At 38.4% G+C, this 15,242-nt stretch overlaps 2 protein-coding genes across 2 annotated transcripts in view; one reads left to right on the top strand and one right to left on the bottom strand.

Annotated features, from left to right (window-relative positions):
* Positions 1 to 14,164, bottom strand: part of LOC115244092 (tubulin polyglutamylase TTLL4-like) — a 172,271-nt gene extending 158,107 nt beyond the window's left edge. Inside the window, exons 1-2 of the mRNA XM_029821478.1 lie at positions 14,038 to 14,164; positions 11,685 to 11,739 (exon numbers count right to left, since the gene is read on the bottom strand). The gene's annotated coding sequence lies outside the window, so the exon portion shown is untranslated. The remainder of the gene's footprint in view (positions 1 to 11,684; positions 11,740 to 14,037) is intronic.
* Positions 9,388 to 11,604, top strand: LOC115244093 (enhancer of split mgamma protein-like). The gene is made up of 2 exons (XM_029821480.1): positions 9,388 to 9,685; positions 9,895 to 11,604. Exons 1-2 carry the CDS (start codon positions 9,611 to 9,613, stop codon positions 10,441 to 10,443), a joined length of 624 nt encoding a protein of 207 aa, XP_029677340.1. The 5' UTR covers positions 9,388 to 9,610; the 3' UTR covers positions 10,444 to 11,604.
* Positions 14,165 to 15,242: the final 1,078 nt, after the last annotated feature.

The raw sequence follows: 15,242 nt of genomic DNA, 5'->3' as shown, positions 1-15,242 counted from the left end.
ATATACATGTGTGTGTGTATTTTAGTATCGATAAATAAAACAAAATTGATAAAAAAAGTAACGGTTCTAATTATAGGGTTAATATAAGGTTAATGTAATTGAATTGCGATTAAAATAACATTTCAAACCTATTGCATTCCTGTGCATTTTTTTCCAAGTTTCTTATCCGAATTATTGAAATTTTCTATTATTAACAAGTCAAACAGGTTTCGAAAATATTTTTTTTCGTTGAATATGTATAATATTTTCACGAATATTTTTACCAGCTCGATTTCATGCCAAAATTCTCATATTACATCACTAATATAATCTATCTGTAACCTTGTTCGAAGTTGTTGCGAAATCTTGTTCAAAGTGTTTACTCATTTGTATTTTGCTTTATTGACTTGATGTTTCAAAACACTTTATCCATTCACGATCAACAGTTCTGCAATTTTCTGACTCTGTTCATCGATTGTTTAATTCATATCGTATAAGGAATCAAAATGGAATAAAAAAAGAGTTCAAATGAGAACCTCATCAAAGATCAGGAGGTAGATATCGTAATTATGTGATGTGCAAAGTTCAGGATCTCGATGCTCGCCGAGCATGCATTAAAAATCCGACGAGTCATCTCATCGATTTCCTTGTAAAATCCTATCTCAATTTCGAAGAAAATTACGAAGACGATGAGTCAGCCGTGTTGGAATTTTGGGATAAGAAACTCTCGTTTTCGTGGCCTGTCAAACGTATCTGGGGACACATGCAGGTTCATAGATTGACGACTGCATTGCTAAAAGCTTCGTCATGCAGTTCGACGTTCGGAAAGAGAATTTCCTCCGTTTAATTTTTAACATGCGATCTAGCGAACAAATGTCATTCGATGCCCATATATGTATTTGTAATTATATATTGAAAAGTAATAAAAAACTGTCACGTATATTAAGTATATAAAACAAAATTACAAGAGAAAAAAAATTTTTTTCCCTGAGAGAAAAATAAAAGTTTATGTGCTCTATACTTGTGTGCTTTATAATATTTTAAGTCTTTGTAATATTTTAAGTCTTGATTCAAGCAAAATATTGCGATAATATTTAAGATGTGTTGTCATATCTTATGTAAAAACACTTTTGTGATGACTTGTGTTTCAATTGAAAGGCATTCTAGGCTGAATATTATTTTCTCGCACTTATCTACTTGAATATGATTAATACGTATCGTGTACTTGCACTATTGAATAAAAATATATTTACATGACATATATATAAGGACGCCACGAAAAAAATTTATATTCATCGCATTCAAAGAAAATCGCGAGTCGTTTATTTGATGTAAAATTTAACGGAAATAGAAGCGAAGAAAAATAAAAATAAAATTGAAATATGTTGACGAGAGGGCAATGAACTAATAACAGCGCTAACTCGATTCGTATTATAAATTCCAATTAGAAATATAAGTCTCACATTCATTTTTTATTAAATATTTTATCATAAAATCATCCGTCTTTTAAATAAAAATTCGATGATTTGTAGTATCGCTGTTCGCCACAAGAGAGAAAATAACAAGATCTTGATGATTTCTAATCTCCATTTTTTAATATTTTAATCTAATAGTTTTAATATTCCTTTTTATTTGTCATTATCTCAGTTTCTTTAGAAATTTCTCGCAAAATAATATATATCACGAGTCAAAATATTCATAGATTTGTTCCGTTTATTTATTCTTTACGCTCTGACAGCTCTCGTCGCGAAATAATACATTTCGAAAGTCAAAATTATCTGTTTTCTTCATTCCTTTTCATAATCCTATAAATCATCGTGCAAAAGTCGAATTTTTATATCTTATATCAATCGTTATTAAATATATTAATTTAATTATATCTCATTTACTACCTACGTGTTTCATAAATATAATCTATTGTAAAATAAATATGAATCTCTCTAAGATTATATTTCTTTGGATAAGACCAGATAGAATTCCAGAATTCAACACAACAGAAAGAATTCTATATAAAAATGTCAATACAACGAACATTTTGATTAATATTTAATAAATAATAAATATTAATAAAAATAATAAATAATATTAATATGTAAATATAAGAATTTTATAAACACAACGCTGTTATGAATTGCGGATTTAACATCGTCAAATTATGATATGACAAAAAGCGGACACTGCATGTGTGCGTCAGCAAGTCATTATTATGCTCATAATACGTGCCACGAGTTCTGTTATTATCGCAAACGAGAATCCGGTTGGCCGATACGCCGATTCCGTTCCGTGTCATTAATCGCGAAAGGTGTTCCGTCGAATCACGGTTAGAGATCGTTCGCTCGTTGAGAACGAGAACTACCCTTCGTGCGCATTGCCATTTTGCACGATCGAGGCCTCGCGGGTACAAGATCGAGGAAGAGACCTTTAATTTCCAGTGTCTCAGGGCCCGTGCTCGACACAATGGGGGCCTGAGGCGTGCCCCGTCCTTTTCCCGTCTCGGTATCCTCTCCCTTTCGAGCGCAGGCCGGCTGCGTGCTATACGCGTGGGAAAACCGAGCACGTGCGCAATCTTGGGGCCCCGAGACGGCCCACAAAGGGCGTCTTCGAGGTCCTATCGGTGCCGTTTCCCCTCCGACAAACGACGGGGCCGGCTGAGAATCCGAGACAGACTTTTTAAATCGATTTCGGCCCACCGCGCACAAAACCTTTTCACGCTTTCGATGCGTTTGCAATTGCGCGTTATATCAGAATGTATATCGGATGTATATACATTATTTGGCTATCTCGATTAGATATCTACAGTTACGATGAAATCAAAAGTAATCTTTGATAATTTACAAAGATATTTATTTGCAGATCCGCGGAATTCAACTTTATCATACGTTAAACATTATTGTATAAATTTGCAAAATTATTTACGCTTATTATATCACGGCTTAATTTTCAATGGAACTTCAACGATGTCAAATGTTGAAGTTGTGTTCGCTGAAACATTATTGGCACGTGACAGTCACATGACGTGACAATCTACAAAAGAATATTGACTATTAGGCACGTGTGCGACGTTGTTCATTATCTTATCGATGATGCACGTGGCAAAGTGCGTGTCTGCCTATGTTTCTTGACAAATCATTTTTCTTTCTATCCATTCAAACTAATTCATTTTTAAGCACATGTTATTGAAGATCCATATAAATTGCGCTAATTTACATGTAATAAATTCTACCAGTGCACGCGAACAATGAACTCCGAGTTCAAATCGATTGGAAGCAACTTCGCAAAGAAGAACGGATTGTGCCACGAGCCATGATTCTGGGATAGGTCGAAGGTTACGGGAAGCCGACCGACCGGATTCAGGTTCTACCGGATATTGTCGGGAAGTCGTAAAAGGCCCCGCATACGGAAGTAACGCCGGCGTGTGCCTTGTGTGCATTGTAAGCACGTGCCACGCAGAGCTGTTGAAAAAAAAAAGAAGAGAAAAGAAATGGGGTGGCGGAAAGGTCATTTAAATAGGGCAAAGTGCGCGGCAGCAGCTCGATGTGCACACACGTTAGGGGGCCAGGTGAACCCCGACATTCCGTGAGAATGTTTCTCACTCGGTTCTTCTCGTTTCTTCTTCTCCTTCTTGCCACTGCGCGGCTGCTTCTTACGCCTCTTCACGATTGCTTTACTCGCGCAGTAGGTCAGGGGGTCGTTCATGTTATGTCGCGAGCAGTGTTAAATGCGCGCACACGATGAAGTACGACTCCATTCAGACGAAGCGTGTTCGAAAACTCATCGTACGAGGTACGAGTCGCTTCTCGATCGGCTTTTCTCACGATAATTCAGGTCAGCCGCGTATTGTAGTTTTCCAAGATCGCGCTTTAGATATACCATAACTTACGGTACATTGCCACATTAATTATAAGAGTAGCGGCAAGTATCAAAATTAATCTAATTTCTTGAATTTATATTAATTTTACTAATTATATTTATATATTTTTATACAAATAAAAAAAATTATTAGAGGAGTAAGAGATAAACGATTTTTCTGTAATAATGATATCTATCAAAATAAGTAAATTTTTGAAACGTAAAATCTATTAATCACACATCAATTTATGAAAATTATACCGGACATTCAAAGATGACTAATTCGATTATTTACTACTTCGTACGTGCCGTACGTCATTCGAAACAAGCCCTTGTTATTTCTCGCCAGGGGCACCGAAATGGAACCAACATTGGGGACAAATAGGAACGTTCTCACGATTACCTTAATTATTGCGAATATCCTGTCTACGGCGTTGATCCTTATATACACTTTCGGCTTTTTCGAAGTATTTTTACACGCGTGCGAGTCGACGCGTGCGAACGGACATTACGAAGGGTGGTTGATATCCCGGGGATACAACAGGGGGGGTAAAGCTCGTAGTGGAAGATCACGATTTCATTGGCACGAGCCAAACGACTCGTGACATATGTTCCCGGACAGCTGATGCACTTACTATAATCAGTCTTTCTCTCTCTTTCCTTCTCTCTGTCTCCGAGACGGGCACGCGATCGCACGACCCCGCACGCGTGTGTGCATTACCACGTTACCGGAGAGAGAACCTGGGAAAGTAAAAACCTCGCGACTGTGAAGAGTGTGAGAAAATTCATACCGCCGCATCTGTGTCGGCTCTCGACATTGCTGCAACGACGAGAACTTTGTTGGGGAACGCCATTGCGTCACGTGCGCTAATCATCGATTCCGCTGCTGTCGCGCGACTTTACTACGAAACGCTATTATCGGTCGCGATTAACATATGTAAGAACGAAACTCGCTTTAACGTCAACTAGTGCTTCATAAACATTTTTCAATGCGATTTGCTTCGCGAAAGTCAAAGTTCGAAATAATCATGGGACATTTTTAAAAACAGTGTGTCACTAGATTCTAAGATACTAAAAATACTCTTCTTTTCCTTGGAAAAGATTGTACAGTTAAAAAAATAACTTGCAATAAATTAATTGTTTCTGCGGATAAAAATAGATTGTTTGAATTATAAAATACATAATATTAAGCAGTATTCTGTTTTCATTTCGATGTTATTGTGTATAAAATTTCTCTTATTCTCTGAGATGCTCGTCTGATCTATTTTCACCAATTTCAAATCGATTGTAACGTTTTCTTCCTTCCGTTTATCGCGTTGTAACTAGCATGCCACGTGCTGCAGTGCGAGCACGTGCGAAGAGCGCCGAGCGTGTGATACAAAATCAATTCTATATTGTTCGTCGACACATTCGAAACATGCATTCATGTATGCGCTCGATGCTCACTAATCGATTGGGTGAATACCATTATATTAAGATTGTTCTTTAAATTCTCACTTTAATTCTCTGTCATATAATTATAGCAATAACGTAAAAATCTGTGCAAATTTTAATCGGACACATCTGATAGGCTAAAAATGACAGATAATTTGACGAAATTAAATATTATCGCGGAAACTCAAATGAATATCAAATATAATATGTCATAAATTTTCGAAAATTTAGGATGAATCAAAATATTGAAGTATGTATACATATATGTGTGTATGTAATTGTGATATAACAATGATATAAAAAGCATATTAAGTAAATAAATTGTTGTTTAATTAAAATTAATTAATTTCAATTTATTGTAATTAATAAGAATTAATTTTAATTTAATTGTAATTAATTAATGCAGTGCTGTCAAAACTAGATAATTTTTAAGACTATATCATATATACACATCAGATCATCTTTATATCAGATAATCCCCGATATCCCGTTACTTTTCCGAAAATCTTAAAACGTTTTTAAATATAATACGATTGTAAATTCTATAACAAAATAATGTCTTAGTAAATTTTATAACAAAATGGTTTCCTATGTTTAATACGCGCATAACTGTATTATAGAGTTCTTCATTTTTTGAATTTGTCAATTCAAAAAATTTTGTCAAAAGATATAAAAAATCAAAATTTCGTGATGGAATCTGGAAGCTATTAAATTTCGCCGTTTTCAATCTCGATAAGTGATGTAATAGCAGTTGTACGTGTAGAAAGTACATTTCGGTAAACGTGCGAGCATTATAGCAACGAGATATTAAGCGAAACTTTCGATTACAACATGCTATCTGTTTCGACGTAACTTTGTATAACGATGCGTTTGCACCATGTTTTCTATAACGATATACAATGTTTAGATATTCGAATACAAACATATGCAGAAATGTATTTAAATGTTTAAATAGTTTTTGATATCTTTAGAATTTTATTTTGTTTTTCTTTTATTTTAGTTAATAAATTATTTTAACAAATATGTATATAAATATTTGTATGTGTATTATGTAAATTTATATCTTTTAATATCACAATATATATAATTATTTAAAATAAAGTTTTTAAGCTTCAAATATTGCAATAATTACATTAATATTTTTTTTTTTAAAGCAGTAACATTTTACAGCGAATCTAATTTCTTCGCAAGACGATGCAAGTAAAGATTACAAAAAGAAAATCCAAGGAAAGAGATTGGAAATTCTCATGTGTAATCTGCCATTTCTCAGAAATCATATTTGGTCCGCTTTCACTGAACACGCTTGGCTTTCGTGGTTACATCTACATCATATAACGTCTCAGACAGTCAAGTCCCCGCAACATCACGCTAATTAGGTCCCACGAGATCGCGCGGGGACGGAAAGATTCGATCAATGTTGCAAGAGCGAGACAGAAAATGAATTACGAGCAGCATTATCTTGCAATCGCATCAGATGCTATCGAAGTACACTTAACGACACATGCAATTGGCTGATACACGAAGAAGGGTATCTCGGGAGAAAATAAAATAGGAAAAAGAAAATGTGTAGAAGATTGAGAGAAAGAGAGGGAGAGAGAGAGAGAGACGGGGCAGGAAGTCTGGTAAAAGAGTCGGTAGCAAAAAGAGATGTAAGTAACGAAGAAAAAGAGCAGAATAACGCAGTGTGGACGAGTAAGTAGAAGAGAAGGTGCCGTAGGGATCGCAGGAGAACGAGAAGGAGACGGAGGATCAAAACGAGCGTGCGTAATTATTCGGTGCGAACGACGTTTAAGTATCCGGCTCGGATCGCAAAATAAGAGAAGTAGTACAGGAGGACAGAGGACGTAGAGGAAAAAGCAAGCGGATGAAGAGCGGAAAAAAGAGAAAGAGTCCGACTAGCGAGGGGAAGAGACACACGAAATATAGTAAGGGCAGAAGATGAGGTGAAAGAGGAGGAGAAGGAACGGCTGTGTAGGATATAATTCAGCCAATGCCCTCGCCGAAATTAGTATCTTAAAGTGCATGGGAGAAACGTGCACGAGCGCGTCCGAGATACTCGTTTCGCGCGATGACTATCCAAAGCCGGGAGGACGATTTTACGAGCAAAATTAAAATCGCGTCCAACGAAGATCTCACTTTCGGCCAATTTTTGCCGGCTGACGATAGGTTACGCGAACAAGGCGTAATGAAAGCATCTCGCACTTCCTGCGACGATCATGTTTTAAATATCCGCCAAAAGATTTTTTACTCCTTAGTTCCTTGTAATTATCAACAAAGTACCCGATAATTATACCTAATCGAGGAACTGCTGAAACATCCAGAAAATCCCGAACAGTAATAATAATATAGGCGAAAACGCGAAGAAAGTGATTTGTAATTTTTCATATGTTTATTCTTGTAATTAAAATCGTATATATAAACTATCTTTTGCTATTAAAATTACTTTGTAAGCATAATATTCCCGACGTCAATTACATATTTAATAAAGTAAGATACCGCCCAAAAAAATTTTAGAGTTACAATTTTTATTTATTTATTCCATTCTTGTTCTAATTGTCTTAGTATTAATTAATATCCTAATTAAATTCAATCAAAATTAATATCAAAATAATATATCTTTCTCTCAATCTCGCTTCTAATAATTGAATAAGTTTATAGTGCATGCAATATTAAATCGTCATATTAACGGAAAATAAATAGGTCCTCCTCTCCTTTATGTGAATCAGTTTTAAACAATTACATTCTAGAATAATTATACGAGCGCATAAAAGTAATGGTTTCCCACACTGAGAAAAAAAAGTTGTTAACTTGACTAAATGCGTTCAACTAATTATCATTTTTTTTAATTAAATATTTAAGTACTTAAGTCAAATACGTCATGTTAGATTTAATATGTCGTATTTAATTTAAATACTTAAATATTTCAATTAAAGAAATAATAATTAGTTGAACGCATTTAGTCAAGTTAACAACTTTTTTTTTCTCAGTGCAGCAACCATGTAATAGTTAGTAGAATAGAGTGTGCGAGTTTATTTTATAAGCAAGTTATCAAGCAAATCATTATATTAAAATTTATTTTCTAAGCCCATCCACTCGCTGTCGTAACGCGATATTCGCAGAAACGCGCCTACTACTCGGAAAGGAAGACAAAAGATCGCCGCCGGAGCAAAATTAATTAATCGCTCTGTTGCGCGACCGTCTTAACGATCAATTTGTTATACGGCCCTTTACAGCGACGAGCTTTATCGAGCTTCATCCGCGACTTCCTTTTCCGCGTTAATTCGCGTAAAATGATCGATCAATCGCGCCACCGATAGTCGCGACATATCCCGGCGTCCAGGAATACGTATATATAATACATGGGCACACGGCACACGATTCAACACCGTGTAGCCGGTGAGATTGCAATCACGATCCAGAGTTGCGCCGGACTTGTGCCCAGCACGCTTCTCGTTCGGCGAAGCGGGAGAACCAGAAAGCGAGGAGCGAAACAGAGAGAAAGAGAGAAAAGAAACGACGAGGGAAGGGAAAGGAAGAAGAAAAAGGCGTAGATTCTCGATAAGAAGATCCAGCACGAGCGTGGAAGCTGCGACTATGATAGAAGAAGCTGTACCTTACAGATGGACGAGGACAGCTCATCTATTTTGCCCCGAGACAAGGAGAGAAGAAACGAAGAAGTTAGTCGAGATCTAGTCCTTCCGTATGAGCGCTCGTGGAAATAAGCGCCAATGAACGACAGAGAGAAACAGAGAGGATAGAATAGCGGAGGGAACGAGAGAGAAGTAAAGGATAGAGAGAGAAAGAGAGAGAGAGAGAAAGAGAGTGATTACGAGCCATGCATACCATGGCACGACCACTCGTCGACGATTAGCCGAGGAGGTAGAGAGCATCGACTCCGCGCCACGGCTAGGTGCAACAAGGACGCAGGAACGGTGACGATGGCTTGGTGTGGGCGCGTGTCTGGCAGCTGCCGCTTACAGGTGGTGTGCTTGCTTGGGAACCAACCTCTACGGACAGTTCCCACGGAAGGCTTGCTCCCCACCATGCGGCCCACATCGTCCCCTCGCCCCGTCCACACGGGGCCCCATGCCTATATAAGTCGCAGCCTCGCCCGACCGCGACTACAATCACGCTCTGTTCGTGTTCACTCGAAGGTCGAGCTGAAGGCTTACGTGTTGTCCGCACGTTTCCTTCCGCCAACCGTAAGTGACTCGCAATAGCAGGCGACGAACAAAGTTTGACAAACCGGTGTGATAACACGACGAGGTCGCGTTCGCGATAAATCAGTATCAGTTATCGAGTGAAGTTTTGATTGTGTCGCAAGAGCCCGCTCCAAAAAGGATTAATCATGCAGGTGCACGAGCAGATTATCATGACCGATGGGCAGGAGCAGCCGATCTCTAGGACATATCAGTATCGAAAGGTAAGTGTCATCTTGACATTCTAACGTTATCGATCTAATCGCGCTGTGTAAATTTCGAATCAGTTAATAATTTCTTTATTTCGTTTAACAAATAAATCGACGATTAACTTTTGTAAATCTCTTTCCGCGTGTAAAACGATATCTTTATTTCGAAAATTTCATTACCCGTAACCCGTCAACTATAGCGATTCGTTCATTTCGATTCTCAGGTGATGAAACCGATGCTCGAGCGCAAACGTCGAGCGCGCATCAACCGTTGCTTGGATGAACTAAAGGATCTGATGGTGACCGCGCTGGCTGGTGATGGCGAGAACGTGGCGAAGCTGGAGAAGGCGGATATCCTGGAGCTGACGGTGCGTCATCTGCACAAGCTCCAACGTCAGCAGCGTCTCTCAGCAAATCCGGTGATTGACGCCGACCGCTTTCGCGCCGGCTACACGCATTGCGCGAACGAGGTCAGCCGCTGCCTGGCCGCTACCCCCGGCGTCGACGTCGCCCTCGGCACCAAACTGATGACGCATCTCGGCCACAAGCTCAACTCCATGGACAAGACCGGCCCTTTGACCATCCACGTGACCGCGCCACAATCATCGCCGTCGCCCTCCAGCGAACTCAGTTCCGACGAGTACTCGATGCCGCTGACGCCAGCATCCAGCCAACCATCCCCGGTACGAACCGATATCGACACCGTCTCCCAGAGCCACCAGGGTCTCCTGCAGGTGGCCAAACCGAACGAGCCCATCTGGCGACCGTGGTAAATTTCTATCCGGCCAATCGGCCGAGTATCGAAATCGGCGAAAGGATGTTTCCTCCGAATCCGAAGGATCACGGAGGACCGACGCCGATCTTGCAATTTCGTTTGTGATTTGAACGGAATGAACGCCGCGAGAGACTGGGAACATCGCGAGGGAAGAGGAGGAGGAAGAAGTCTACCCACGTGCGACAGACGAAGACAGGCGCTTAGACTCGAGGATTTCCATTTGCTCAAAAGATACTCAGCGGGCGTCATGTTCTCCGTCATTCTGACATCGTCGCCGCAAACATATTCACAATAACATTCCGCAAGAGTCAGGAAGCATTGGGATCTTGATACGTAGTCTTCTTTCGGGGCCGAGCGCGGCTGAAGCTTTAATTTACTCGACAGTTAGATATTTTCTATTGTTTATTTCATACTTTTATCGAGGATGTTTTTCTTTTTTTATTTTCTCGCCGATATAACGTTGTTGTATGGAGTCTCTCCACCGGTCAAGAAATCGGATATAAGGGACAACGACGACGAATGATCTCTCGAGGCGATGATTTCGGTGATTCCGAAAGGCACGCGTCCGGATTCAATCAAGCGCGGTGCGGATTATTATATGTAAAAATGACCGAGCGGAGAATCTTGTGATAGAGAAACGTGTACCTGTGATATTTACTGTAGTAGGCGTAGAGAATGATACTAGATTTTTAATAAACATGTTTCGTATCAGCATAATGCGTATCTGCATGATTTCGTACTGCCCACCCAATGATATAAATTGAGATCAATTTGAAACTCTGCATAAAAAAGAATATGTTTCATTTCTCTCAAATAATATACTCTCGTGCGTATATAGTTTTTATTAATATTCACGCAATGTATGTAAAAAGATTATACTATTTATGTTAATCCATATCATATTAACATAAATTATTTAAATGTGCGAAATATGTCAGCTTCTTAAAGATATTTAAACGGATAAAATTTATAAATATTTCATACGAGAGTTGTTAACTTTCAAGTCAAGAACCTATAGTTTCTATCAAGAATGATCAAAATTTTTACGATTAATGCAGTCGAGGAAATAAATTTTTGAATAAGCGTAGAAGAAACGGTATTTATATTCCATAGTTTTTCGAGAAAATTCATACGCACGCGCTTCAAGTGTGTGTGTGTGTGTGTGCGGTTGTTTCATAGAATCAATGCGATAAAAAAATTGAAGAAAAAAATTAAGCAAATATTCAGAAATACACTCACCCTAATGCTTTCGGGAATCCGTGCAGCTCATTCCTTTCCTGCCGACTGCTCGTACCTAAACACACATATCATGTGCATTAATCGTTTCTGTAGAAAATATTAATTGGAAATTATAGTGTATTAGCTTATCTACTGTGATATTCCGCGCTAATAATTGCGTGCCGCGTAAAAATTTCGCGACATTTCAATCTTTGCCTTCAAATGCATACTTATCACGATGAAATTACGCGGATTTCTTAATAAAAGAAAATGTGGTTTTTTTTTTCTTTAATTTTTTGCGACATGTTACAAATGCGAAAATGCGCTGAATGCGAAGGTTCTACCGTCCCACACGCTCCACTTTCATATGCTTTAGATACATTGCATTTAGTAATTCTTAATTCCACGTTTATCTCGCTTCAGCGCGCCCGCGCGCTGCATTCCGTTACGACAATAAATGTCGCGGTAAAAATAGTTTCCCGGCGCGAAAGGGTTCGATCGGACAGAATGTCATGCATTGTTTCACGGCACGCTTCATTAGCTACGACTCACAAAATTTACGTATAAATGTTTCGATGCCGACATACAAAATTTGAAAACAAGGCGTTTGCTCGAAATGCTATGACCGTGAAAATATCAAGTTACAAATTTTGCCGCGGACATCGAAAGTTTAATCGGACAGCGTCGTGTTACGTCAATTAATTCGCAGGTGATGATTCTACATTTTTGTACAAATTAGGCGACACATTCATAAAAGTAATCGTGTCGAAAACGATACCCAATATATTTTTATTGTATTTACATTGAATTATCGTAAAAGTAGCCGAATAATATTTAATGATTTGAAAACACATGGAGAGAGATGTCTCAATGCGAAAAATTGTACAAACCATAAAATAATTTGGGAATATATTCCTCATTATATAAATTATACGTTAAGTTTTATATATTATTTAAAATTATATTGTGAAATAAATACTGTTTAAAAAAATGTGTATCTGCATATAAATTTCCGAATTTTCCGAATTCCGATTTTTCTGAAACATACATTTAATATATGTATTTCAGAGCCTACAAATCCGTTCAAAAATTTAGTCATCCTTGTCTCATTTTTTATTTAAAAGAAATGGGATGGAACAATTTTTTCGAGAAATTTTAGTTTCTATGCCTCGAGTAATACATACAATTTATAAATATGTGTAATATATGCGTGGAAAAAGGCTCTACAACTCGAATCCCAGATCGTAATCGCGAGTCGGAATCTGAAATGTGATCGTGAAATTTGAAACTTCCGTGTGATATGGCAGTCGATTGCAATCCAGGTCGTATCAAAACGGAAGTTTTGAAATATCTCGTGATTCAATCTGATATTTTACAACACGCGATTACACTCTCGTTCGTCTGATTGCAATAACTATTTACGAACTCCAGGACGGCACAGAAATGTAAAGGTTAAACGCTCTTAACCTCCTCTATCGGATTCCCTTTAATGCGATTCTCGAGTGCACGATTCGAACGTATAAATATTTGACACGATTTAACTATTGATATGTCTCGATTTCTCACACGATCAGTAATAAAGGCCATTGCACGTGAAAAAGTTTTAATCGTAATCGTAAGGCCGTAAGCAAATCAACCAATCACAATCAAGCATTCTAACAACGTAATAAGAATGTTTAACTGTGATTGGTTAATTTGCTTACAGCCTTACGGTTACGTCTAAAATTTTTTCACGTGCGATGGCCTTAAACGACCTTCGACGTACAAAAATGCGCGATTGCGCGCGCGTCGAAATTTGCGCGCGTAACCTCGAAAACGCGCCACACGAGGCAAAACAAACCGACCGAGTCGCCCGAAACGAAAATTATCGCAATACCCCGTAAAAGTTATGGCATTAATGTTGCTAAAATACACTCGAGATCGTCGTAATGATAATCCTAGTCGCCACGATCGCCCCATATACGTACGTTACGCGACCAACACTTCGTTATTTCATCGAGACGGATCGTCTCGTGGTGAGATTAAGGTTAGCATCACGGGGATCGCGAATCGACGTCCGATATTCCATCCTCGCCATTGTTTCGCGAAATCGCGCGGCCGAATTCGCCCTAAAACGTCTCGCGTAAAGCACAACAGCCGACGACGACCGATTTATCGACCATCGCGAGAGGCAGTCAAGGTTAAGTGCCGATCCCGAAGGCCTGTTATGGTAGATCGTCTCGGCGACTCACGTGCTGGCGTCGCGTAAACAGGCGTCTCGTCCGTCTCCGTAATTTGCCAATCTCGACGTACACCAGGTGATCACCGGGGACGCCAGTCACATCGGACGCTCCGGAAAGAGCGGAAACACTCAGCACTCCGATATTATACTCACTTTTCCGATAAGCAAACCGCCACTCAGCTATAGCACGTGCTGTCACTACAGGTGCACGGCCACGCTTCGCCGTCATCTTGCGTCGCGTCGACGAAACTATGCGCGCGCCGTTGTCGATAATGTCGGTAACTGCAGAAATGTCTGTCGAGAAGAAAAATAGGTCTTCGTATGGTAATCGACGAATGATATAATGTAATATACAGGGTGTTTCCCCTGAAATACTTCAACAAAGTTTTTGTGAAACAACCCTGTATATGTATGTTTAATATATAATGTAAATAAAGACCAAATTTCAGGGATTCGTTTAAACTCAAATATTTTATGTATTTTAAACAGAAACTTGAAAAATAAATCAGCTCGAAAAAATTATGATGCTTGAAAAATCTGCTTGAAAATACGCATCAAATTTGCTGGATGGAGTTATCGTACATTTCCGCGCAATATATGATATTTGCAACAATCACCCGTTATTTTTCTCAGCACTTTCGATATTATATACGTTTATTTGCAGAGATGATATTTATTCTCGATAATTTTTGTTTAATATTTACGTTAATAATACTTGGAGCTACAATCACATTCAGAGGTCACTTGATGGAATTATCACGTTCACGATATATGCTTTACGCATGATACATAAATGTGATTAATATTTATTTTATCTTTAACATATCGAATTACGACTATATTAGCCACCGTAGCATATATTAATCACGACGATTAATCGATTACGTTTCTCACATATTACTCACGATACTTGATTATATTTATACCACAAGCATTCCGATAATGATCCCAGCATGATTGCACTATAAACGAGCGCAGAGACAACTGAATACCTCGAGTTCCGATTCCATTATAAGGGGGGACCGATCCGATTCCAAAGTTCCGCGTTTTTATTACGCGAATCAAATATGGCTGACATAATTTGAATAATTTGAGCGCTAATTTCTATTAAATATCTACGTATATGTCTATATCAAATATCAAACGCGGATATCAGATAGCAATTTTTATCATTGGATATTAACAAATGCGTTACAATATTTATTAGAATTATAATTGATTTCTCACTCTTACTAGTATTATTACGAGAGTAACGCGTTTGTATATGCAAGAATCGCGACAAATTCAGACTGATCCTCGCGTGACAATCGAGATGATATTGGAGAACTATTTTGAAAAATGTCATCATCTATAAATCT

The sequence above is a fragment of the Formica exsecta genome, unplaced genomic scaffold (assembly GCF_003651465.1).
Source record: "Formica exsecta isolate Colony F162 unplaced genomic scaffold, ASM365146v1 scaffold8, whole genome shotgun sequence".
Taxonomy (NCBI): domain Eukaryota; kingdom Metazoa; phylum Arthropoda; class Insecta; order Hymenoptera; family Formicidae; genus Formica; species Formica exsecta.
The sequence above is the reverse complement of the archived record's forward strand: the minus strand, read 5'-3'. Positions and strand labels throughout refer to the sequence as shown.

Excerpts from the sequence above, each read along its gene's own strand:
- LOC115244093 (XM_029821480.1), top strand. The coding sequence starts at position 9,611 with ATGCAGGTGCACGAGCAGATTATCATGACCGATGGGCAGGAGCAGCCG. Across the intron at positions 9,686-9,894 it reads GGACATATCAGTATCGAAAG|GTGATGAAACCGATGCTCGA; the intron begins GTAAGTGTCATC and ends TTCGATTCTCAG.